The sequence below is a fragment of the Lampris incognitus genome, chromosome 16 (assembly GCF_029633865.1).
Source record: "Lampris incognitus isolate fLamInc1 chromosome 16, fLamInc1.hap2, whole genome shotgun sequence".
In the NCBI taxonomy this organism is placed as follows: domain Eukaryota; kingdom Metazoa; phylum Chordata; class Actinopteri; order Lampriformes; family Lampridae; genus Lampris; species Lampris incognitus.
This window is the reverse complement of record NC_079226.1, coordinates 40,079,377-40,105,187: the sequence shown is the minus strand read 5'-3', so window position 1 is coordinate 40,105,187 and position 25,811 is coordinate 40,079,377. Positions and strand designations below refer to the sequence as shown.

The 25,811-nt window shown below is 47.1% G+C and overlaps 1 protein-coding gene across 1 annotated transcript; it reads right to left on the bottom strand.

Moving 5' to 3' along the window:
• Window positions 1-7,008: 7,008 nt before the first annotated feature.
• On the bottom strand, window positions 7,009-22,239 carry LOC130125945 (gap junction beta-4 protein-like). The gene is made up of 4 exons (XM_056295314.1): window positions 22,222-22,239; window positions 11,567-11,785; window positions 8,969-9,270; window positions 7,009-7,463 (listed from the first exon to the last, which is right to left on the bottom strand). The coding sequence occupies exons 2-4, from the start codon at window positions 11,735-11,737 to the stop codon at window positions 7,127-7,129; spliced, it is 810 nt and encodes a 269-aa protein (XP_056151289.1). The 5' UTR covers window positions 11,738-11,785; window positions 22,222-22,239; the 3' UTR covers window positions 7,009-7,126.
• Window positions 22,240-25,811: the final 3,572 nt, after the last annotated feature.

The window sequence follows — 25,811 nt, the reverse complement described above, 5'->3', positions numbered from 1 at the left end:
GACGTTAGCATTGTTAGCTAATAATAGCTACCGGTAGCTAACGTTTGCTAGCTAGTTAGTTATTCGAATGAAAATATTGCATGGCCGGAGCTAAGGTTGGACAAACATAACTAGCTAGCTACCGGTAACGTTACCGGACGCTACCGATAGTTAGCTTGCCTAGCAGCATTCAAACAACTAGCCAGCAACGTCAGCAACTAGCTAGCAACGTTACCGGGTGGAAGATAGCTAGTTAGCTAGCTAGCTAACGTTACGTTCGCTAACGTTAGTTGCTTGAATGAAAACCACAGCAGAGCTAGACAAAACTATTGGAAATACTATTGGAAATACACTGAAGATACTCACTCTTTATGCCCCCCAATCCAAGATAATAGTGCAGGTAGCAGGTTGACGCTCTCTCGAGTCTTGTCTGCCTGGTGCGGTGAACTGAGCCTGACCCGTGAGTGTGAAGCCAGTCTCTTCTGACGTCATGTCTGGTGAAGCCACACAGCAGGCAGGTGCGGGTCACGTGAGGACGCGACGTCGTTCAAACTTTTAGAAAAAGTAAAGTAGTATAAAAATAAAAGAGCGACTTCATTTGCGATTTATTTTGTAATGCTTGTGAATTGGCTGCATCGTGTTTTTTGTTTTAAATTTTACTGTGACAAAAAGGTTGAAATTACTCCTGTCTACACAGTGCCGCCGGATCTCAGCTCCGGTTGACTTGGGGGAGGAGGAGGAGGGGAAGTGCCGGTGTCGGGATCCGGGGAGCTCCGGCCCACTTTAATCACTGGCCATAACGTGACTTTAGTGAAACTTCCATTCCAACACGCTGCTGCATGTCACATCAACGTCCCGGTTCCCGTCGCTCTATGCGCTGACGTCATCAGTCTTAAAGTGACATGACCTAAATTGCGCGCGTAACATCTTGCCCTTTTCTTGGATGAAAATTTAACTTAACAAACTCGTACGTAACCCGTGGCTAACATGTTTTCTTTGTAACCATCTACTGCAGCATTGTCTCTCTTCAGATGTTGTACTACCCAGTCTGTTATAACCAACTTAAACGGTCAGTCTAAACAACCATGGACGGATTAATGCACGGGCCGACGGGGCCCGGGCCCCAGGGCCCCGCCCTTCTGGGGGCCCCCAAGATTAGCGAAACTACGTCCTCTGAAATCCGCCCAATGGGAGGTAACGTTAACGTGACGTTTGCGCGCCTTAGCAGTTAGTGCTGGTGACGGGTGAAATAATAAGAACAACAACAACAATAATAATGATAATAATAATAATAATGTAACGTTTTGTAGGTCCTTTAATAATATCACACGCGTTGCGTTGTTTCCGGTGATTACTGTAAGTCACATGACTAATCAAAACTGCTTGGTGAAATCGCGTTCAGACTCTCTGGTGTTGTTATAGGGGGGGCCTCGTGAATTATTGTGCCCCGGGCCCCAGATTGGTTTAATCCGTCCCTGTAAACAACGTAAAGCATTTAAAATAAATCAGCACTTAAGTACTCTTCCTTTCCAGCTGGGTCTTTTTAAGTTTCTGTGTCTGTCACTTGATAACACAGTCTTTCAGGTAGTTTGGTCTGTCTTTGTGGTCTGACCAGCGTTGTAGTCAGCTGACCTTTGGCTTGCTCCTTGGAGCGTTTTTCCAGCTCAGGAATCTTTTGGGACTTTGGGGCTCCACTGTGGGGCTACTGTTCCCATCCGTTCGCAGGTGTGCAGCATCCTCTGCTAGCGGAGCTGGGTCTTCAGGTAGGTATCTCTCAGGTAGGTATCTCTTTACACAGGTGGTGTTCCTTGGATACCTGGCGCCCGTTGGGGACTGAACAATCACACTGTTTCCTGTTTTGTTGACGACATTGTGCGGGACTTTGTTGAAGGAGTACTTGGTCTCCTACCTTTATGTCTGAGAGTTTTGCTCTACAGCGCTCATCTGCATATATCTTGGCCTTTCCTTTCTGTTCAGCATCGCGGTCGCGCACGTCCAAGTCATTTCACGTTGTGGAAAGATCCGGCAACTTTCCTCTCACTTTGTGACCGTACAGTAGCTCGGCTGGACTCTTGCCTGTTGTTGGATGATCGACGGCTCTGTAGATGGTGACATATTTGTGTAGCTCGCGCTTCCAGTCCGGTCCATCGGCCTGCGCAATGCGAATGCGCTTCATGAGGGAGGCATTATGTCGCTCAACCTCACCGTTTGCTTGAGCCCATTTTGGCTTTGTCTTAATGTGCTGAATTCCGTTTTCCTTGCAGAATAGCCGAAACTCCGCTGACATAAACTGCGGGCCACAATCTCTTCTACAGGTAAGTGGTGGTAGTCTATGGCGGCTATAGATAGTCTCTAAACTATCAATGAACTTCTCTGCGGTTGTGGACTTGAGGATGTGGTATTCCTAAAACCGACTACAACAGTCTACAACTACTAGTATTGAATGCCCAGTGGGTAATGGACCCAACAAGTCTGTAGCTACATCCTGCCATGGCCCATCAGGGAGTGTCGTAAGTCTCAGTGGCTCCGGCATGTCTGGTCGGGCTACAATCTGGCATCCATGACATGACCTGCAGTGTTTTTCTGCAGCCTTGTCGACTCCCGGCCACCAAACGTTGCTCCTTAGGTGTTGTTTCGTGCCTACGATACCTAAGTGTCTTTCATGAGCGAAAGCTAGTGCCCTTGCGCGGAGGGAGTGAGGCAGGACAATACGTGTCCCTCTGAGAACTAAGTACCCTATTGTACAGAGCTCGTTGGAAAGGTGTGTCTTTCTTTGTCAGTCGGCGGAGGGGCTCTGAGATCGATGCGAACTGGGGTATAAACCCACTGCTGTAGCTCGCTGCAATACTCGGCCTTACAAATGGGGCTTATTGTGCGACAGTTTGCACAGTCTTTGCTGCATCCAGATTTGAACATTGTGACTACGTCAGCTTAAATTCACTTGCATTGGATTAGTGAAGCAGTAGTATATCATTCAGTGAGGAATTATTACCTCAAAAATTTCACTAGCACATGCGCGGGCCCCAGTGATTTTTTTCACAAAAAAAAACCAAAACGTCAAATTTAATGTGCAACACTGTTGGCTTGGTTGATTGTCAGTTGTAGCACCTTAATCCAGGTGATTGTGTGGGCACAAGGTGACATTATTTCCCTGCCGGTCACATTGATCCAGGAGCTGTGTCCGTGCCGTTCTTTTCATTCTTGACACTGTTGGCCGTGACCCTGTTCCCCGTATAACAACCATTCATGTTTGAAGACACTTACCCATCTCATTCTCTCAAGGGAACTACAGAATCAACAACGCCCCGCGTCACAACGAGGCTGTCGGGGTATCTGAACTCGAACTAAAAGGACACCAAGGTCATGTTTCCAGTAATACCTCTTACTTCTTACTACATTAATCACCTCTTAGTTGTTGTTTTCACCGGGCTCGTAATGTCCCAATGAGGCAGTGAAATTATGGAAGTGAATTCATTACAGATTGAACTGTGATGTCCATTATGGGCTGTTATCGCTTATTAGCTTCATCACTGGGGCCACCCACCAAATAAATAAAGTACACTCACAAGGAGCTATGAATGACGGTGTAAAAGTATCAAGTGCATTTTAATACAAAAAGTAATGCATTTTCTTTTTCACAGCTGGAAACAATAACAAAAGTCTAATAGAATGTAGAAGTATAAACAGTGACCAAAAAATAAAATAAATAAAAACCCCAACAACAAGTACCCTGCTACAATTACTAAACTATACACAGTGAACGAGGTGCTTCGAATTACAATAGTTATGGCACATATCCTGTTATTTGAAAAGGTCAATTTTATTGTCTCTGATTCTTGGACAAATTATATAAGCACAACAAGTAAGGACATGTGTGTTTGGTAGACAATTTCTTTGTTGTAACAACACTTCTTGGCAATGAATCTTATACCGTTGGAAAGCCTGTTTATGTCCCTTTTAAATGGCGCCACATTTGTAAGGAACATGCATTTGTGGGAGGAGCAGCAGAGCTGAGTATGTGGGTTGCGCCCATGAAAAATTTGCCAAATCTTCTCTGCCAATGCCAAACAGCTTATTTTGCTGTTGCTATTGACTCTTGTTTTGAGCTTCTGGTACCCCAACTGCTGACAATCAGGTGCCTGACATAAGATTTATTACCAAGAAGCATTGTTACAACAAAGACATACTCTACCAAACACACATTTCCTTACTTTTTGTGCTAAGTTTAGATGGCTACATAGCTAAATAGAGTTAGCTAGGGTCCTGCCCCAGAGATTTGGTTGTTTCTTTGGGATTTGGCAGCGCCGTGCTGGGATTTGGGTTTATTTGCTGCCATATTGTGGTAATCTAGGAAATTGCATCATGGAAATTACACACTTTTGTGTTAGCGGTCGGTGTGAATGCTATTTTCAGTGCTGTTTCAGTAGTGATGACAAACCACGACTGTGCTGTTTGTTAGGATGTGAGAAATGAGGGAACAAGGAAAAACCAAAGTATAATTAAGTACCTGCCTTTCTTAATCTGTGTCGGTTTGTGTTTTGCAAATTTTGAAGGTCAGCTGAACCAGGGTCTGTTATACACATGAAAGGAATTTGTCTTGGTCTGTTACTTATGTAGCTCACCCTCATCATACAACAAAACTATAGTAATGCATGTATGTACGTATGTATATATGTATGTATGCATATATGTATGTATGTAGTATGTATGAAGGTATACATAGGCAAAAAAAAATAAGAATGGAAAATTAGGAACTAAAAGGTCTCTTCTGTTCTTAATGCATATGTCCTCAATACCTGAAGCAGAACATCTACCTTGTGATATACTGTATGTAACGGATTTGTATGCAGAATGTGATGGCATGGAGCACTTGTGAAAAGTGGCTTCCATTAAACTCATCCACGTAGCTAACGCTCTCTTCTTAGCTATGGATTCAGTGTTGTGATATTGCGGTCTGTTAACATGACAACACATGAATGAATGTAAACACTGACCTGCAGAGAAACAAAATTGACATAGATCATTTTGGCTGAATAGAGTAACAAATAGACTAACAAGTGAGCAGGATGGTGGGAAAGCAAGGATCAATATTTGATGCCCAGCATACAATGGATTTTAAGCTCTTTACCCGATACGTATCTCTGTTAGATTATTTCTCTATGGAGAATTTCCTTTTTGCTTTCACCGGCCTGTTCAGACTCACTTTCTGCTAAAAGTGGGTGTGTTCACCCTAAATGACCACCTGGGCCCAAGCGAAGGCTGGTTTTCTCCAGGACACACAGAACAGCTGACCTAAAAACTTTGGTAAACTCAGACCTGGCATTCGTCTGGTTTCCCTTTAAGGCGAAGCATCAAGTTCTGAGAAGTTCAACAGTAGGTTCGGCTGACCAGTGACCAAACGTTATAGCAACCGCTATTTTGGAGGCAGCAGCAATGTACTCGTGCAAACTGTCACACCTGAGACATTCCAGCACAAACATCGACTTAAGCAGTCCGCCACTGGGAATTAAGGGCCTTGAACTGGAGTCCCTTGTGATAAGAGTCTAAGTCAGTGTTTCTCAACCCAGTCCTCAAGGAGCCCCTATCCTGCAGATTTTCATTGTAACCCTGCATAGGTAGCCCTGCTTGTACTTATTCGACCAATCATCTCGCAGCACTTAATTATGCAAGGTGTGCAACATCTGACAAATGTCATTGCTGATTGGTTGAATAACTACAAACAGGTACCTATCCAGGGTTGCAAAGAAAATATGCAGGATAGGGGGTCCTTGAGGACTGGGTTGAGAAACACTGGTCTAAGTGGAGTGAAGAGAGAGCACCTCTGTCTGCTACCGGTGTTGCAATCCTCCCGCTTGTTCGGGGGACTACAGCTATCACCCTCCAAGCTAATCTAGTATATAACCTTTACCTATAATTTACCTATAACATTACATATATGTTTTATTACACTGCTGCCCCTAAAACACATAATCACATCAGCTCTCCCATTTACCAGGGACATAAAGTTGTACATCTGCTGTGAGCTCTTCCTGTTTTGGCAGCCACGATCGGATGTCAGTTTGTTTGGGACTATGCCAGAAACACACTTTGGGTCTTGATCCATATTTTGAAGGGATGTGTTCCCTGTCTGCTCGTGGGTATTCCCACCAACGTACGCTTCACTTTTCCATTATTATGAGTTGGGTCCTTCTGGATTTAAAGTGGCTACCCGTGATTTTGATTTAGAACACTTTTATGATATTTGGTTAAACTCTTTCTGCATCTCGAGAAACAAATCCGGTCTCTGAGGCCGCGCTAGCCATAAGAACATGTTCTCGGTACCCGCCCCTTATCAGCCAATCAGGAGAGTCCTTTGCAAGCCGGGGTCTCTATTGGTCCGTACTTGCTGTCAATCAGTTTTCACGCTCACGAGGCTCTCATGCAGAAGCGAGGGGGCGGATTCTTTTGCAGGGTGTTTTCAAAATATAGCTAGCCCTTGCTAAGTTCCACCAAGTACCACCACTTTAATCTGTGGGCTGTGTTTTGGGAGGTTGTGGGTCTGAGTCACAAAAAGTGTCTTTGGAAAATCATAGAATCTTCTTCAGCTTTGACCCTCCAACTCAGACAGCTGACCTTCTGTAACTGTTTGATCATTGGTTGTTTTCAGTTATGCCCAAAGAAGCGGCGTTGTTCTCTGTGAGATTCAGCTGACCTTCTGCCGGTATGTCGTGTATTCCTGGGTAGCTGTCAGATCGGTTCAGGTGAATGCTGACAGCAACCCATGTTTGTCTTGATGCATGCAGGGATGAGGATGTGCACATCCTTGATAGGGAGGGACGTTGATTTGAATGGGGAGTCAAAGAGGCCACCTATGTGAAGAGGGAACGACCGTCGCTGACTGGAGAGGGGGGCCCAAGAGCACATCCGTCACCATCTTACAATGCTGTGATTGCATCTAATCCCCAATCCTCTGTGAATACTACACATGGCCATTGTAACTCTAGTTAATGGTAACGCCCATATTTGCATATGAAACTGATCGTTGGCTTGGGTCAGTATGCCACTGTATTGTTTATAAGGGTGGAGGTACCTGCAGTCACTGTGTTGTTTATAAGGGTGGAGATACCTGCAGCCATTCCCCAAAAAGCGAAGTCATGAGCCCAGTGGCCTAGAGTGTACTTGTAGCGGCCTCTTCGGTTTTTGTAGTCTTACTTAAATTATAATAGCTGTCTCTCGTTGGGTCAAAATGCTGATACTGGGATCTGGGTGGGGCAATGCTGATGACCTCATGCCTCTCTGCAAACAAGAGTCTCTCGTTGGCGTGGTGGACTTTCAGAACTTTCTGGATGCGTTTGCCAGTGAGATAGAGCATCTCGCACACACACATGAAGATGCAAATCGCGCTTGACACAACCATGAACATCGTGAAGATCTTTTTTTCTGTCGGACGACTGATGAAGCAATCGACGGTGTTGGGGCACGGCTCTAACGTACACTTGGACAACCTGTTAAAGAGAAGAGGAGGAGAGAATTAAGCCGAGCTGAAGAGTCTACGGCTGAGCAGCTACACAGAAACCTATTTGGTTGTTTTGCTGTGTGATGTACTTTGGAATAACTTACTCGGTATTTTTCAATGTGATACCGAGATTGTATTTTGTCTTCCTGTAACCTAACTATGTATATAGCTACTCATATATTTTCGTAATGTGTGTGTGTGTGTGTTAGTTAGTGTAGATGGCAGGACCGAAAACTAAAGCACTTATGATCCTAATTCTTTCTGGAGGTGGTAGGTATTGTCCCAGAGAGTAAGGGAAAAAATCCCCGAAAATTAAAATTATGCATAATTATGCATAAATATGCAAAATATGCATTTTTCTAAAAGTGGCTAAAAACCACTTTTCTCGGCATGTCAGGTGATTCTGAGCATCTTTGATTTTTTCACCTATATAAAAAAAAATTCTGGGACTTAGAAATGTTTGGGCATTATGCAAAATATATGCATTTTTGCAAAAATGCACTTATGAGCCTAATTTTTTTTTGGAGGTGGTAGGTATTTTTCCAGAGAGGACCAGAAAAATAGCAGAACATTAAAATAATTATGAATTTTCTAAAAATGGCTAAAAACCACTTTTCTCGGCATTTCAGATGATTCTGAGCATTTGGGGGGGGGGGGTTAGGGGCAGCGGGAAGGCGGTTAGCTGGCAGGATGAAGAGGAGGGAGATTTAGACGGGTGGAGAACCAAACCGCTACATTGTAGCGGGGTTCTTCTAGTATATACATATATATATAGTAGCGAATTCGGGGGGCAGTCCGGGAACCTGTGTCTCCTGCTCCGCAAGCGACAACGTTAACCAGTCGACTAAAGGGTCTGACCCATTAGTCAAGGACCAACGTGTCTACTTATCCATGCACGTTACTATATATATATATATATATATATATATATATATATATATATATATATATATATTATTATTTTGAGCTGTAGGACCGTTCTGTTGTGTGTTTTATTTTAAATGTGCTGTTTTGAACTTGATTTTTGTTGAAAATTGAGAATTCAATGAAGATTCAAGATTGAATTTAGGTGTGAATTTTGAATTTTGATTTGAACGATGAAGACGGCGGCGCCAATTCACGTTTGCAGCGGCCCCACCCAGCACCGTCCATGCGGTGTCTTTGTCCACGTCTGCATCTAAGTTTGTCCTCGTGGGATGGCTGGGAGAGCGGGTGCTGGATCGGCTGGGACAGTTTGGTCTGCTGCATCCTGCAGGCCCGGGGACCACGGCCCTGCCTGGAGCTGTGCCCGAAGACATAACACCGAGGGCGGTCTGACATGACCCGGAAGCGGGGAAGCTAAGCTAACTGCTAGCCCATGCAGACCGGCGGTTCCGACAGTCGTCCTGTCTGGGATACGTGCTTTTGTCTTTGCGTTGCACTGCTGTGGGCTGGGGGAAACGACAAATAAAGGTGTTTCTGATTCTGAAAACATGAGAAGTCAAGGCATATTACCTGGGCATGTCATATCCGTGGTATATCCGATACAGTATATACAGGAAAGCTGAGTCAAATCCAGCTTTGAAGATCAAGCTGAGCAGATAGGTCCACCACAGGCCCCCTCTCTTCTTCCCAGGGTTAGCATACAGGCGAGAGCCATCGTGTTGTGCCGCGTACTTCCTGTCTTTCTCCTCGCGGTATCTAACATGAGCCACCACCATCAGAGATGGACATGTGACAAATATCAGCTGCAGCGCCCACAGGCGGATATGAGAGATGGGGAAGATGCTGTCATAGCATACGTTGGTGCAGCCAGGCTGAGGACGATGAAGAGCACAAACAGTTTTAACAGCACTTGACTAAAACGATGCAGGCTACAACATGTCTAGACTAGACCGTCACTGCGCGTGGAGTTGGCTTCAACTCTGAAACAGAAATGAACTTTTCAAAACCAAAACAGCAATAGACATTTGGATTTACCCGGAAGTACAAGGGCAGTGTTCATTGCCGATGCATCGTCTTCAGCTTTAATTGACAAGTGATGAGGCCTTTCTCTTTCCCTTTGCGAACAGAATGAATCTTGAATGCCTGAATGGTTGTCTTTGTTCTTCAGGAAAAGTTTCCTGACCTCTTGAATCTATCTGCCATAACTTGCATTAGTTTGAATGGTATGGGCATCAGTACACTGATGGATAGTAAAATGATCAAGATTGCAAGAGTAGGGGACATCCGGGTAGCGTGGCGGTCTATTCCGTTGCCTACCAACACGTGGGCATCCCGGTTCGAATCCCCGTGTTGCCTCCGGCTTGTGTCCCTACAGGCACAATTCGCCGTGTCTGCAGGTGGGAAGCTGGATGTGGGTATGCGTCCTGGTCGCTGCACTAGCGCCTCCTCTGGTCGGTCGGGGCGCCTGTTTGGAGGGGGGACCGGGGAGGAAAGCGTGATCCTCCCACGCACTACGTCCCCCTGGTGAAACTCCTCACTGCCAGGGGAAAAGAAGCAGCTGGCGACTCCACATGAATGAGAGGAGGCATGTGGTAGTCTGCAGCCCTCCCCGGATCGGCAGAGGGGGTGGAGCGGCGACCGGGACGGCCCGGAAGAGTGGGGTAATTGGCCGGATACAATTAGGGAGTAAAACGGGGGGTGCAACAGTAATTAAAGGTGGGTAGATCTTAGGATCAGTCAATTGCACTGACTACGGGTTGGGTTAATACGATGGTCAATGCTGAGGAGGTAAGACATGGGGGAGGTAAGATCTGTGACGTCTGCAGAACATTTTGAATGGGATGACCAATGAGGGGGTGTTTGGCATTCAAATTGTTTGAGGATTTCGAGCATATTCTTTACAATACATGTGCATCTTGAAAATCTGTGCAATCATGAGGATGAGTAGACATTATTTGGTGTATTAAGCCAGGTGGATTCAACAGAATAAGAAACAAGTTTGAACTGGTTATAGAGAGGTGAAGACATTATGATCATGCCATCCTTGCAGTCTCCTTCGTGACTTTATGGTTATGGTATTTGCAGACAGCTCTATTGGTGGAGTATTGAAATATCTGGAAAGGCGCCCGGGGTGTAAGATTTCTCTTAGGGACTACAGGAACGCTAACCTGAGCCTGGTAAAATTATAAAGTAAGCCACTTTATTTTGTCATTGTATTGTTAAAATGAACGTGTTCTCTGCATGCAACCCATCCTGTTGTATAGGAGCAGCGGGCAGCTGCAGCACCCGGGGACCAACCCCAGTTCTTCTTTCCATCGCCTTGCTCAGGGGCACAGGCAGGAGTATTAACCCTAACGTGCATGTCTTTTCGATGGCGCGAGGAAACCGGAGCACCCGGGGGAAACCCACGCAGACACGGGGAGAACATGCAAACTCCACCCAGAAAGGACCTGGGGCGGCCTGGGGTTTGAATCCAGGACCTTCTTGCTGTGAGGCAGCAGTGCTAACCACTGGGCCACCGTGCTGCTGTGAGTTATAATGAAGTGCTTGATGTCATATGAGCTGACCGCTAACATAACACTAAGTTAGCCTCTATGTTATTTTCTATTTATTTATGTATTTTTACTTTTGATGGTGGGGTGGCAACAGAGGTGGCAAGATCAGGGTAACCACCCGTTAGACCCGACCTTGGATGAGATAGAGCTTTCCAAGCACACACTTGTAGAACTTGGCTGAACTACCAGCTAAAGAATATAAGCACACACTTGAGTGGGGGACCCACTGACTTCTCTCGCCAAAGAAGGCAGAATTCTCGGCGGTGCCCAGTTCGTCACGTTGTGAGACCATCTTTCAAGGGCATCCAAAGGAGTTGAATCAAGTGCAACTGGACTTGGTATATATCCGTGAAGACGTTTCGCCTCTCATTCAAGAGGCTTCCTCAGTCTGGTCTAGTCAGAAAGGCACGAACTGAGGAAGCCTCTCGGATGAGAGGCGAAACGTCTTCACGGATACATACCAAGTCCAGTTGCACTTGATTCAACTCCTTTGGATAACCATGACCTGGATGAATGAGAACATTCACAGACATCTTTCAAGGGCAGCGTTTCGGCTTTGTTTTTTATTTCCGTTTCAGCATTTGTCCGTATGTATCGCCGGCTCGTCTCTTACCTGTCGTGTATTGCAGACGAAGTCCTTGCTCTCATCTCCCCAGACCCTCTGCGCCGCCACAACGAACACCAGCACACGAAACACAAACACCATGGAGAGCCAAACCCTCCCGAACACGGTGGAGTATCTGTTGACTCCGCTCAGCAGACTCTCCAGCGCCGCCCAGTTCATCCCTGCCGCCGCTCTGCCCCGGCCAGCACACCCAAATCCAGCCTGCAACTGGGACAGGTCGGGAAAAACCATTACCGCACATTCAGCTTTTAAAGGCCCACTCTCTGTGATGTGTTTACTTGTAAATTAAGGAAGCTTTGCACTGAGGAGTTTGAGTTAGAGAGGAAAAAATAAGCATTTTGGGTCGTTTACAGTAAAACAACCTTTTACAGCACCGGAACACATTAAAAACGTACATTTAGTTGTTGTATAGTGTTGGTCCTTGTATGAACCAACCCAGTCGCACGGACTTTAATCTATCAGATCGTGATACCATCACGATTATGACCTGATTTACGTGATGTGGTCACAATCTGACAGAACCCTAACCCTAACCCTAACTTAGTCGGCGAGTCGTGACCACATCACGTAAATCAGGTCATAATCGTGTTGGTATCACGATCTGATAGATTAACGAAAATCCTTGCGACTGGGCAGGTATGAACACACGTATCAATCACTACGGGAGTGCCACCAGGTTCCTATCCTGTGTTTCGTAAATTTGGTCGTAGGGCGACTGTTTTGTGTACATTTGAATTCAGGATTGCACCTTTAACCTTCAACTTAAACGAACAGCGTAAAGTTGTGTTGGCTCGCTTTGCTGTTTTGCTGGGCTCATTTAGTCACAGAAGAGCATCCATAATGTGATAGCAGGTTTTAACAAGACTGGCTTGGGTTGAGGATGAAAGATCACCATCGCCGTCCGGGATTTGTGTGCTCTGACCCTTTGTCATCTTTGACAAATGACATTGAAGCTACAAGACAGTGGGAATGGCGGGTCAGGATCAGACTGGGCTGTACTTCTGGTCAGTGGGGATAGCTCCAGTCAGTCTTTAGTCTGCATGTATGACGTGTGTGTAGGTGAACACAGTCATTCAGGACCACGCGCTGGGGGCAGAGTTCAACCAGCAGCGGTGCAGTGTTGGCACATTTATCACAGGAAACACACCTGCCATCAAGTTTGCACAGAAAGGCTGACATGTTCTTCGGAACCTCTTTTTTTTTTTAACTATGGCCATGTATTTCACTTTTTAACCCAAACGACATAAAGGGGCGTCCCGGTCTATTCCGTTGCCTACCAACACGGGGATCGCCGGTTTGAATCCCCGTGTTACCTCCGGCTCGGTCGAGTGTCCCTACAGACACAATTGGCCGTGTCTGCGGGTGGGAAGCCGGATGCGGGTATGTGTCCTGGTCGCTGCCCTAGCGCCTCCTCTGGTAGGTCGGGGCGCCTGTTCCGGAGGGATGGGGGAACTGGGGGGGAATAGCGTGATCCTCCCACGCGCTACGTCCTCCTGGGGAAACTCCTCAGAGTCCGGACCCGAAGACGGTGGAGAACATCTGTATGGAGCAGGGCTACCAAGCTGCATATCCTGTAGGTATATACCCTACCGACGTGCTGTGTGTGAGAGAATCACCACCGCGTTATCTATCCCTGCAGGGATGGCCCAGAGGGGGCGCACTCTTTAAGCTTCCGAGAGCCAGGTGCTAGCTCTGGGTGCTTGGTGACAGAGGCAGAGGCAGGTATTATATTTACACTTAAATTACAAAGCTCCGGCTAATGTCGAAAACCTACCCCCTGTGTGTTTGTGTGTGTGCATATGTTACCTAGATACAGGCTTGACTCTTTGTCTAGTGGTGCATGACGGTGTTCCTGCACACAAGAGCTTATGTACACACCGGTACACCGAGGGTCCGCACCTCGCACCGCCTTATTTTTGTTCACTCGTAAGTGTGACGACACGCCTCTGAAACGGAACTTTCTATTCCTGCTGCGCTCGTTCTGAGTCACCCTGAAGATGAAGTAGAGGTGACGGAGGTGGATGAGTTTAAATACCCGGGGTCAACTGTCCAAAGTATCGGGGAGTGCAGGAGAGAGGTGGAGAAGAGAGTGCAGGCAGGGTGGAGTGGGTGGAGAAGAGTGTCAGGAGTGATTTGTGACGGAAGGGTGCCAGCAAGAGTTAAAGGGAAGGTTTACAAGATGGTTGTGAGACCAGCTATGTTGTATGGTTTGGAGACAGTGGCACTGATGAAAAGACAGGAGGTGGAGCTGGAGGTGGCAGAGGTGAAGATGATGAGATTTTCATTGGGAGTGATGAAGAAGGACAGGATTAGGAACGAGTATATTAGAGGGACAGCTCAAGTTAGACGGTTCGGAGACAAAGCAAGAGAGACAAGATGGAGATGGTTTGGACATATGTGGAGGAGAGATGCTGGGTATATTGGGAGAAGGATGCTGAATATGGAGCTACCAGGGAAGAGGAGAAGAGGAAGGCCAAAGAGGAGGTTTATGGATGTGGTGAGGGAGGACATGCAGGTGGCTGGTGTGACAGAGGAAGATGCAGAGGACAGGAAGAAATAGAAATGGATGATCTGCTGTGGCGACCCCTAACGGGAGCAGCCGAATGTAGTAGTAGTTGTAGTAGTAGTGGTAGTAGTAATAGTAGTAGTAGTAGTAGTGAGTAATAAAACACAGGCCGCATTTTCAAACTTAAATACCATGGTTGAAACCTTTCTGTTTACATTATTAAAATGTCTCCAGAGTACTTTTAGTTATATGTGACCGAACTTGCAAAATAATAATATGTATGTATTATTAAATCATATATTTACTGAGATTTTCATTGAAAATAAGATCCAACACAATCAATACAAACAGCATCCAACAGCAGTTCCCCCCTCCCCCTCCAAACTGCCTATAATGAAAACAAAAAAATAGAAACGAAAATGTTTAAGTACAAGAGCCACCCAAACACTGTTTGCAGAACCATGCAAAAGCCCTAGTCACCCAACAGGGCCAGCAAATGCCCAGGACCACCCGGACTGAAAGTGGCAGAGAGCTCGACCGCCCCGCCCCCCCCCCCAAAGCCCAACCCCAGAGACACCCACAGGGACGACCCCAGACCCGCGCCACATATGCCCACAAAACTGGGCCCCAGAGGAGAGCCATGCCCCCCGCCCCCAGCAACCCGAGCCATCCCAAACACAGCCAACAGGCCCGGGGAGCACCCAGGACCCCCCGCAGAGCACTGCCGCGTAGCTTCGAGTCTGACCATGGACGTGTGAAAAGGTTATAAAGCCTCCCCAGTAATTAGCTAGAAGTAATGTTTTTTTTTCCTGAGATTAAACAATCTTTTCTGAAGGTAAGTATGACGAAAGCTCGTTAAGCCTCGGAGATACACTAGGGGGCGCCTCACTTCTCCAGTGAATGGCTATACATTTTTGGCTGCAATTAGGTCAGTCTCAGGTTGGTTGGGATCTCTAACCCCACAATCCTTTTTATGATGTCCAAGACAGCCCTCCGGTACTGCTCCACACATCTACATGTCCAGAACATTCGTTAAGTGGTTCAGCCTTACCTCTAGGACAATGTTCTGAGTAGCTACTACTTATCTTTTGGAGACACTGAGGTGTCCAATAGACCCTGAGATAAGGTTAAAGAGTAGGAGTTTGTGTCGACTCTTACAGGAGAATGATTGAGAGCTATCACAAATCGGCTTCCATTCAGAGTCAAGGTCCCTTTCCCATTGAGCTTCGGCAGTCTGTTACCGGCAAAGGCTAGGAAACCTTGAGAATTGTGTTTTTCTTGCATCATAATATCTGTCTGTAGAGCCTCTATAGGGACAAGTTTCCCACCCTGCTGGCCTCTAATATATTCTCTAACTTGAAGATATTTAAAAAAGTGTCCTGAATGAAGCCTAAAAGAGGATCTCAGTTGTTCAACGGATTTCAAATTGTTGTGCTCCTATGGATGTCCAACCATATATGTATATACCTGTTATACCAGTCTCTAGCAATGCCCTCTCTTAATGCCCTGGGTAAAGCAGCATTAAAACGGAATTGGGTGGATCTGTATATTGTGCAGACACTTTGACACTTTACTCTAATTTCATGCCATATTTTAGACGTGTCATCGAAATGTGAGTTGTGTTTGTATGATTTTGATAGGAGTAAATAAATGGAATACTTGACAGCACTTCTGCATGACACTGCTCAATTTGCTTTCATGCCGGAGGCTGTTCTAAGCTTTTAATCCATGTCCAAATAGTTCTAGATTGAGCTGCCGAATAGTATAATTTAAAGTCAGGTAGGTCTAGCCCTTCTTGTTCAGTGGGACAACGGAGGGATTTGACTCTTCCATTCCACAGGACCCCAGAAATCCGTCTATCCGTCTATTTAAAGAAGGCTTTTGGGATTGGTGTTGGGAGCGCTTGAAACAAATAAAGACATTTGGGCAGGATATTCATTTTTACACAGTTTATATGTGCAGTTAGGGTTATAGGTAGACTCACACTTAGGTAGGGGATCATGGTTGAGGGAGAAAATGTGATCTCGTTGGTTGGGCATTTGCAAACCAAGATATCTAAGCTTACAAGGTTCCCAGTGAAAGGGAACGTTTTCCCTTGATAATGCTTAGGTAGCTAAATTGAGAGGTATTGTCCCACGTGTATGTGTGTTCCTTTTGTACCCAGAGATGCAGCTATATCCGAATAATTGGGTGCAAAGGGCAGGGAGCAATGACACCATGTTGTTCAGGGACACAAAATATCAGAATGCAGTGAAATGACCAGTTTTTCCTGTGCAACAGGTGTCAACACAGGGTGAGCTGTTACAGTGACAGGCTCAACTGCAAGAGGCTCAACTGCCTATGAGAGGAGAAATGGGGACAGGGGACAACTCTGGCGTGTACCACGTGACAAGGTGAGACGAGATATTTAGCATTCGTTTGGATCGTTGCTGATGATGGAGTATCCGTATCACTCGTATCAAATTTGGACCAAAATTCATCTTTTTGTAAAACTGCCAAAAGAAAGGACCACTCTAAACAATCAAACACCTTTTCGTCATCTAATGAAGGGGGTTACTACAGAGGTATTAATTTTCATTTTGACTTCGTGAATTCTGTTGAGGAACCTTCAGATATTATCAGAGGAAAAGCGATTTTGAGTGAACCTGGTCTGATCTTTATTTAGAAGGCCAGGTATCACATTCTCCAGTCTAGTGGCCATAACCTCGGTAAACACTGTATATTCTGATGATAGAAGGGCAATGGGCCTACGGGAGCCACAGAGTTTGGGTCCTGGGTTTAGCAGAACTGTGATCAGAGCCTGTTCTGAAGTTTTAGGTAGCTGGTACCCGCTAGGTCTCAATTGCGTGCTTAAACATAGCCATCAGTGGTGTAATCAGACGCAAGAGCTTTGTGTAAGTCTGTAGGGAAGGGACGGTCCATCTGGTCCTGGCGATTTTCCTCCTGAAAGCTTTCCTATTGCATCTAGAACTTCCTGTTTAGTCATATCAGCCTGTAGTGTCTCTGCAGTCATCCCTGGACCATCGAGTCCCTTTAAAAAGTTGTGCATTTTACGAGTATCTACACCCTGAGACGAGTATGAGTCCAGATAAATCCCCTAAAGAGCTCATTGATAAGTTAGGATTACAGACCACGGTGGCAGTATCTTTGATCGGAACTGAATAGATGTAGCTTGAGCTGCCCTCCTTTCGGATCTACCAGGCTAATAATTTACCACTTGTACCCCCATGTTAATAATACTGTAATATTGTTTAGTTCTAGCCATGGGACTTTCAACCAGCTGAGTGGGTAGCGTGTCATAGTCAACCCTTTTTGTTGTTTTAAGAAAGTCAAAAGTCATCTGTTCCCTTCCAAGATTCCTGATCTCTGATTCAAATACTTTGGTTTTGTTTGTTTGTTCGTTTGTTTTATTTACACATGTGACAAATTAACAAAAGATACAATACATAATTGGAGAGAGAGTGTGGAGGAGAATTGCCTAAAAACCCTCAAGGGGCTTGAAAAGTGGCATTCTCCGGGCAGCACACTACAGGAAGCAATTACATGCACAACTTGTATGAGTCTGTCAATAACTCCAGACACGGCAAGAGACGGACACACAGTTCAGCACAGCACCCGACAACAATGCATCCCATAAACACCCATGTTACAGCACTACAATGAAACACACACACACACACACACACACACACACACACACACACACACACACACACACACACACATCAAGAACACTCATCCATGATACATGCAAGTATACACAAACACTATCATTAACAGACTAAGAACATACACTCATGTGATATGGCTTAGAGTTTTCATAAGACAAGAAATATAAAGGAGAAAATAAACACAGATAATATATATATTATATATATATTTGCACATTACTCTCTCTCTCTCTCTCTCTGTATATATATATATATATATATTTGCACATTACTCTCTCTCTCGCTCCCTCTCGCTCTCTCTCTCTCTCTATATATATATATTTGCACATTACTCTCTCTCTCTCTCTCTCTCTCTCTCTCTCTCTCTCTCTCTCTCTCTCTCTCTCTCTCTCTCTCTCTCTCTCTCTCGCTCTCTCTCTCTCTCTATATATATATATTTGCACATTACTCTCTCTCTCGCTCTCTCTCTCTCTCTATATATATATATATATTTGCACATTACTCTCTCTCTCTCTCTCTCTCGCTCTCTCTCTCTCTCTCTCTCTCTCTCTCTCTCTCTCTATATATATATATTTGCACATCACTCTCTCTCTCTCTCGCTCTCTCTCTCGCTCTCTCTCTCTCTCTCTCTATATATATATATTTGCACATTACTCTCTCTCTCTCGCTCTCTCTCTCTCTCTCTCTCTATATATATTTGCACATTACTCTCTCTCTCTCTCTCTCTCTCTCTCTCTCTCTCTCTCTCTCTCTCTCTCTCTCTATATATATATATATATATATATATTTGCACATTACTCTCTCTCTCTCTCTCGCTCTCTCTCTCTCTATATATATATAGATATAGATATAGATATTTGGACGTTACGATCACAAATGATTGGGCTCTAATGTGTAGAGCACGATTGAATGAATACTGTCTCACCAATGATGCCGTATAATAATCCAGTTAAATTCTCATTATAATATATTGTTACATACTGTAGCGAATTCGGGGGACAACGCAAGCACAAGAACTGCCGCGGCCGGGAAGCGAACACATATCGCCCGCACCGCGGGAGACATCGCTAACCGCTAGACTAAAGGGTCAGATCTGCCAGCCGGCGGCCAACGTGTCTACTTATCCATGCACGTTACAGTAGTATAATTTCGGAGGAGCGCGAGGAAGCGGCTTAAAACGTGACTATACACTCACTGGCCACTTTATTAGGTACACCTTGCTAGTACCGGGTTGGACCCCCTTTTGCCTTCAGAACTGCCTTAATCCTTCGTGGCATAGATTCAACAAGGTACTGGAAACATTCCTCAGAGAGTTTGGTCCATATTGACATGATAGCATCACGCAGTTGCTGCAGATTTGTCGGCTGCACATCCATGATGCGAATCTCCCCGTCCACCACATCCCAAAGGTGTTCTATTGGATTGAGATCTGGTGACTGTGGAGGCCATTTGAGTACAGTGAACTCATTGTCATGTTCAAGAAACCAGTCTGAGATGATTCGAGCTTTATGACATGGCGCGTTATCCTGCTGGAAGTAGCCATCAGAAGATGGGAACACTGTGGTCATAAAGGGATGGACATGGTCAGCAACAATACTCAGGTAGGCTGTGGCGTTGACACGATGCTCAATTAGTACTAAGGGGCCCAAAGTGTGCCAAGAAAATATCCCCCACACCATTACACCACCACCACCAGCCTGAACCGTTGATACAAGGCAGGATGGATCCATGCTTTCATGTTGTTGACGCCAAATTCTGACCCTACCATCCGAATGTCGCAGCAGAAATCGAGACTCATCAGACCAGGCAACGTTTTCCCAATCTTCTATTGTCCAGTTTTGGTGAGCCTGTGCGAATTGTAGCCTCAGTTTCCTGTTCTTAGCTGACAGGAGTGGCACCCGGTGTGGTCTTCTGCTGCTGTAGCCCATCTGCCTCAAGGTTCGACGTGTTGTGCGTTCAGAGATGCTCTTCTGCATACCTCGGTTGTAATGAGTGGTTATTTGAGTTACTGTTGCCTTTATATCAGCTCGAACCAGTCTGGCCATTCTCCTCTGACCTCTGGCATCAACAAGTTATTTTCGCCCACAGAACTGCCGCTCACTGGATATTTCCTCTTTTTCGGACCATTCTCTGTAAACCCTAGAGATGGTTGTGGTGAAAATCCCAGTAGATCAGCAGTTTCTGAAATACTCAGACCAGCCCGTCTGGCACCAACAACCATGCCACGTTCAAAGTCACTTAAATCACCTTTCTTCCCCATTCTGACGCTCGGTTTGAACTGCAGCAGATCGTCTTGACCATGTCTACATGCCTAAATGCATTGAGTTGCTGCCATGTGATTGGCTGATTAGAAATTTGCGTTAACAAGCAGTTGGACAGGTGTGCCTAATAAAGTGGCCGGTGAGTGTAGGTCGTAATAAGCTGCGTGTACAAACGACCGATGGGGTCGTTTTTGGTGGAGGACAGTCTCCAAGATTATTTTTCTTGGGAAGTTGTTTTTACATCACAACAGATTCCAGGGAACGCAGCGAGACTTCTGCTTATTTCACAGGGAAGTGCGTCATCACTTCTCATCAGCGAGGCTAGCGGAGGAGAGGAAGGCTACGGGACTCTGACTTGATAGAGGAACTTCAACTTGAAGAACAGGACCAACTTGCCCTGACGCAGACACACACACGAACCAACACACACACAAACACACACAAAGACAGACACACAAACACACACACGCACAAACACACACACACACACACACACACACACACACAGACACACTTGGAAGTTCCCCCTGGAACTCCCCTCTCTAATTCCTAAAGCTGACCGAAGAAAGTTGAATCAGTTCATCTGGACACCTTTATTGACGGAAACGTGTCAAAGGTGCCATCTATGTGAAGAGGGAGCGACCATCCATGAACGGGGGGGGGGGGGGGGCTGAGAGTACATCTGTCGCCCTCTTACAATGCTGTCATTGCAACTAATCCCAAATCCTCTGTGAACAGTACACATGGCCATCATCAAACTGATCGTTGGTTTGGGTGGTTATGCCACTGTATTGTTTATAAGGGTGGGGGTACCTGCAGCCACTGTATTGTTTATAAGGGTGGGGACACGTGCAGCCACTGTATTGTTTATAAGGGTGGGGACATCTGCAGTCACTGTATTGTTTATAAGGGTGGGGACACCTGCAGTCACTGTATTGTTTATAAGGGTGGGGACACCTGCGGTCACTGTATTGTTTATAAGGGTGGGGACACCTGCAGTCAGGTGAGACTGAAGAGGTCACTTAGATGAGTGATGACTCGTGTCTGTCAATAAACGTGGTGTCCAGATGATCTGATTCACCTTTCTGGGATTTTCTGCCCCCTGCTAAGGCTGATTCGTATTTCTGCTTGGGGTCAACTGTCTAGATCTGTTCAGAAACCCCCCCCGCCGCCCCGCCCCGCGTGCCACCGTTTCTTAAACAATAGATTCTGAGCATTAGTCAGCATTAAGAAAGGACTAAGACGTTTCGATGTCATGGAAACAGGAACGACCGCGGTGGGTCACGGCTGCAGCTGAAGGAATAACACCATCTACCACCTGTGGTGCTGGTTTGACCCAGTTCTCCCTCGTCGATGACACCGAGTCGCCGCGGCTGTGGTGTCTGCACCTACCCCATCCCCGAGCGCACACCCGGCTGGGTCTGTTGCGTTACACCTCCCACAGAAGCTTGGGCTGCTTGTGAAGCACAACAGCTTCACCTTCCTCTTCGTCGGACTCGCTGCTGCCTGATTTATTCAACGGCCGTGGGGAAGGTCGAGGGCCCCATGGGCAGTACTGTATTTCCGGTATCAACCCTTCCCATCGCTAGCTCTTAGCACCAAAGTGTACACGATTTGCACATTTGCTAGCTAGCTATTATCTCAAACATGCTAGTTACAGACAGAACCAGCAGGAACATGTGTTGGCATGGCAACGTGTAGGAAGTTAGAATTCTTGCTGAGCCGAGCCTGCGCCGCAGGAGCAGCCACAGAGCTAGTTGTGTCCTGATCCGTCCGTTGTCCAATCCTGCAAGAGCGTTTAGTTTTACAAGCCGGGGGGGGTGGGGGGGATACATTTCACCACCCCACCCCCAAAGGCAGGAAGACAAGTCCTCACAGGGGGGGGGGGGGGGAGTTAAGACGAGGCAACTGACATCCCAACATCTGCCGCGCCGCAGCTGCCGGAGTGCTAGCCAGGAGGCTTTTTGAGGTCGGATGAAAAGTGCGAGTTCTGCTTTATCTGCTTTAGCTGATTCATGACGTCCATTTATTTTTAGCGTTTGTTTGTTTTAGGGGTGATTAGGGTAAAAGAAAACCTCATCTTCCTCTTTAAATGTGAGCCGACCACAAGTTGTTCAGCCGCTCTTTCACCTTCAACTCTTTCACCTCGACTTCCTTCTGTCAGCCACAATGAAGCTAATTAGCCGTAGAGTAAAATGACCTTACCTGGGCAGGCAGATGACTCCACTGAAGACCCCCCCCTCCCAAAAAAAAAGCAGCAGCTCAGCAGCGGCACAAGTGACGGGCAACGGACACACAACAGACAGTCGACAGACAGACAACGGGACTCTGAAGTCCAACCTGTGGGTTTTCTGTGCGTCTCCTCGCTCCCCGCCCTTTCCTGCCTGCCTGCCTCCTCAGAAATCCTGCCAAACCAGGTGCAGCGGCAACGCGTCATCACCACACACGCACCCACAGACAAGGAGTGCGGAGGACAGGCAGGGATGCATATTAGCTCCTCATGCACATTCCTGTGTGTGTCTGTGTGTGTGTGTGTGTGTGTGTGTAACTATTGATGAGGTGTTAGTTTACAAGGCTAGTTGAGACTTCTTATCATGAAACCTGACTAGACCAGGCATGTCAAGCCTTCTTCTCACGGATTCTTTCCCTCTGTGTGTGTGTGTGTGTGTGTGTGTGTGTGTGTGTGTGTGTGTGTGTGTGTGTGAGCAGGTGAAGCAGACAGGTGGAGAGAGAGAACGCCCCACCCTCTCCCCACCGCGCAGACAGCGCCACTGTGAAGCGCAGTGTAAAGAGAGCAGGCTATGTATCGACCTGTCTGCTCTACACACACCGCTGAGGGGCGGGGAGGCCAGGGGTGGGGAGGCCAGGGGCAGGGAGGCCAGGGGCGGAGGAGGCCAGTGGCGGAGGAGGCCAGGGGTGGGGAGGCCAAGGGCAGAGGAGGCCAGGGGCGGAGGAGGCCAGGGGCGGGGAGGCCAAGGGCAGAGGAGGCCAGGGGCGGAGAGGCCAGGGGCGGGGCAGGCCAGGGGCGGGGAGGCCAGGGGCAGGGAGGCCAGGGGCGGGGCAGGCCAGGGGCGGGGAGGCCAGGGGCAGGGGAGGCCAGAGCGGGGCAGGCCAGGGGTGGGCAGGCCAGGGGCGGGGCAGGCCAGGGGCAGGGGAGGCCAGGGGCGGGGAGGCCAGGGGCGGAGAGGCCAGGGGCGGGGCAGGCCAGGGGCGGGGAGGCCAGGGGCAGGGGAGGCCAGAGCGGGGGAGGCCAGTGGTGGGGAGGCCAGGGGCCTGAGTCTTAAGAACCACCTTTTCACTGTTGATTTGTAGATCCTCTTGACCAACTGAAGGTCCTCACATGCTTTGTCCCCTGGCAGTGACTCATGATCATTAGGAACAACCAGGAACATCCGGTTTTGTTGCTACCCTTTCACATTCACTTTCAGCCTGCACACCCCTTTGGTTTCTATTCGCGGTCCATTACATGGACCTTTAGTGGCATATAATGGCTTCTCTTTAAGTGCTTTAATGTCTTTAACACCCTTGTCCCCTGTGGCGGAGCCAGAGCGGGGGCATGGGGGCGTTCGCCCCAGGGCCCACAAGGTCGGGGGGCCCCGTTTGGAGCTGTGTTGCTGAGTTTACGAGCGTCCGTGAACGCACCGGGTCTTGGGACTCTGACGCATTCGGTGACACACTTGTAAAGTCGGCTAATGATAAAAAATACAGTGCAGCACTGACTTGATGTGCAGCGTCTACACTCTCAGTTGGCTGCACACTTTTTGCAGAGTCACAGGAAACCAGATTTACTGAAAATGAGTCACCCAGTGAATCACTGTCCTCGTCAGTTTCCTCCACTACATGACCTTGCGTTCTTTCCTTTCTCCTGAAAAACACATTTCTGCATAGTGGTGTTGTCCCTTACAGCTGGAGCAGGTTTTACCAAAAGCTGGGCTTTGCCTGGGTTTGTGGTTATCTGCACAACGTTTGCAGCTGAATGCGTCACTCGGCTTGCTTCGAGCGCCTCGGTATTCCCCGCTGTTGTGTATAGGTCCCAACAGTGTGACCGTAGTCTAGGACACTGCAGCTTTACGTCTACTACAGCCGGTTTACGGCAGTAACGCAAGACGTGGTTGATACTAGACTGTACGTGTATGTGACGTTTACTGTGGCAGCAATAAACACAGCTTGATTCAAAGTCGTGGTCCGAGTTTTGCTGGACACAACACTGAAGATGGAGTTTTCCCTCACGCCTCTCTCTCCCTTCCTGGCTCTACCCGGCGAACCACCGGTTCCTTGGACTCGCTGGCATGAATCGTTCGAGACCTTCAACCCTAACCCTAACCCTAACCCTAACCCTGCTGATACACAGCTTGGGCAGCGAGGGTCAGCGGATCTTTAGGACGCTCGGATCCACTCGAGCGTCATACTCCGGCGCCTTGTTTTCCGTCAGCGCCAGCAGCGCGCGGGTGAGTCAGTACATCACTACATAGCTGACTTGAGGGGTCTGGCTAGCCTCTGTAAATTCGAGGCTCCGGAAGATGAATTAATAAGGGACCAGCTGGCAGAACACACCAATAACCATAAAGTCAGAGAGAAACTGCTCATGTCCCCTGAGGATTTGACTCTGTCGAAGGCAGTGGAAATGGCATTCCAGGTGGAGTCTGCAGCTGGATTAGCATCTCAATTAGCATGTTCCTGCCGGCCGCGGCAGTTCCCGTGGTTGCGTTGTCCCCCGAATGCGCTGCAGTATGTTAGCAGACAGAGGAATGCAGAGTAAATTATAGGAAGAGAAGTGGGGGGCAATAAAAGGATAAGATGTCCCAAGAAGGAGAGTGTGTCCATCTCCATGGAAGGTAAATGAGTGAGGGTTGCTGACCTTACATAAGGTTAGCGGCTCTGAATAGGAAAGGGAACAATAAGGGTGTTGTGGCCAAGGGGGAGGAGAGACAGGATGTGCTGTGATTTAAGGTTTCAGAAATAGCAACAGGATGTTATGGCGGCAGCTGCAACAAGGAGGTCACAGCAGAAGTAGAAGACGATTACCTGGAGTCCGGATATCAGTGAGGCGGAAATGGAGTCAGATCAACGGACCAATCACAAAGAAGACCACACATCCATGTTCAGTCAACACTTTGTATAGTATAAAGACTGGGTCAGGGAAAGGAGAGAGAGTCAGACTTCGTGAACTGACACAGTCTGTTGCTTGTCAGGGATAGGAAGATCTAGACCCAGAGCTCTGTATGCTTTATCCATTTACTGCTAAATAAAACGGATGGTTTTGAGACCGAACATCTTCTCCTATTGCTTTATCAACAAACACGCAGGACTGCGCTCTCACATAGGTGAAGATGAGTTGGTAGAGTGAGCGGAAGTCCAACAGCGTCTACATTTCCGGTTAAGTTTAAAGTCCCCAGTGGTTTTATGGCATCCGTTTTCTGTTTGGTTTACTCCTGGTACCACGTCATGTTCTGCTATGTAATAATAAATCCAGCTGAAAAGTACATCTTCTTCTTCTCTGCTCCATGGCTGTCACGTGTTCTGATCCTAGAACGTTCTGCGCATGAACCTTAACCCTCCACAATAAACCAGATATACCAATGCTGCCACCTACTGGCCCGTGGGCACATGTCATTACACCGTCTGTCTTTCCAACCGCACACCTCACCCACCATACTGCTGCTGCTGATCATCACCTCTCCTCTTAACCTAGCTTCTGTTACTCTTTCCCATATCTTCATGCTGTGGCAAGATTGTGTTAAACAATCTAGTTAAAAATCTTACACAGCAATTGACTATGTATTTACAATTGTACA

What these genes read in the sequence shown, in the direction of transcription:
- LOC130125945 (XM_056295314.1), bottom strand. Translation starts at nt 11,737, where the DNA reads ATGAACTGGGCGGCGCTGGAGAGTCTGCTGAGCGGAGTCAACAGATAC. An exon ending in TCGTCTGCAATACACGACAG is followed by an intron (nt 9,271 to 11,566) that starts GTAAGAGACGAG and finishes CATCGTCCTCAG; the next exon opens with CCTGGCTGCACCAACGTATG. An exon ending in CACGGATATGACATGCCCAG is followed by an intron (nt 7,464 to 8,968) that starts GTAATATGCCTT and finishes TCTCTTTAACAG; the next exon opens with GTTGTCCAAGTGTACGTTAG.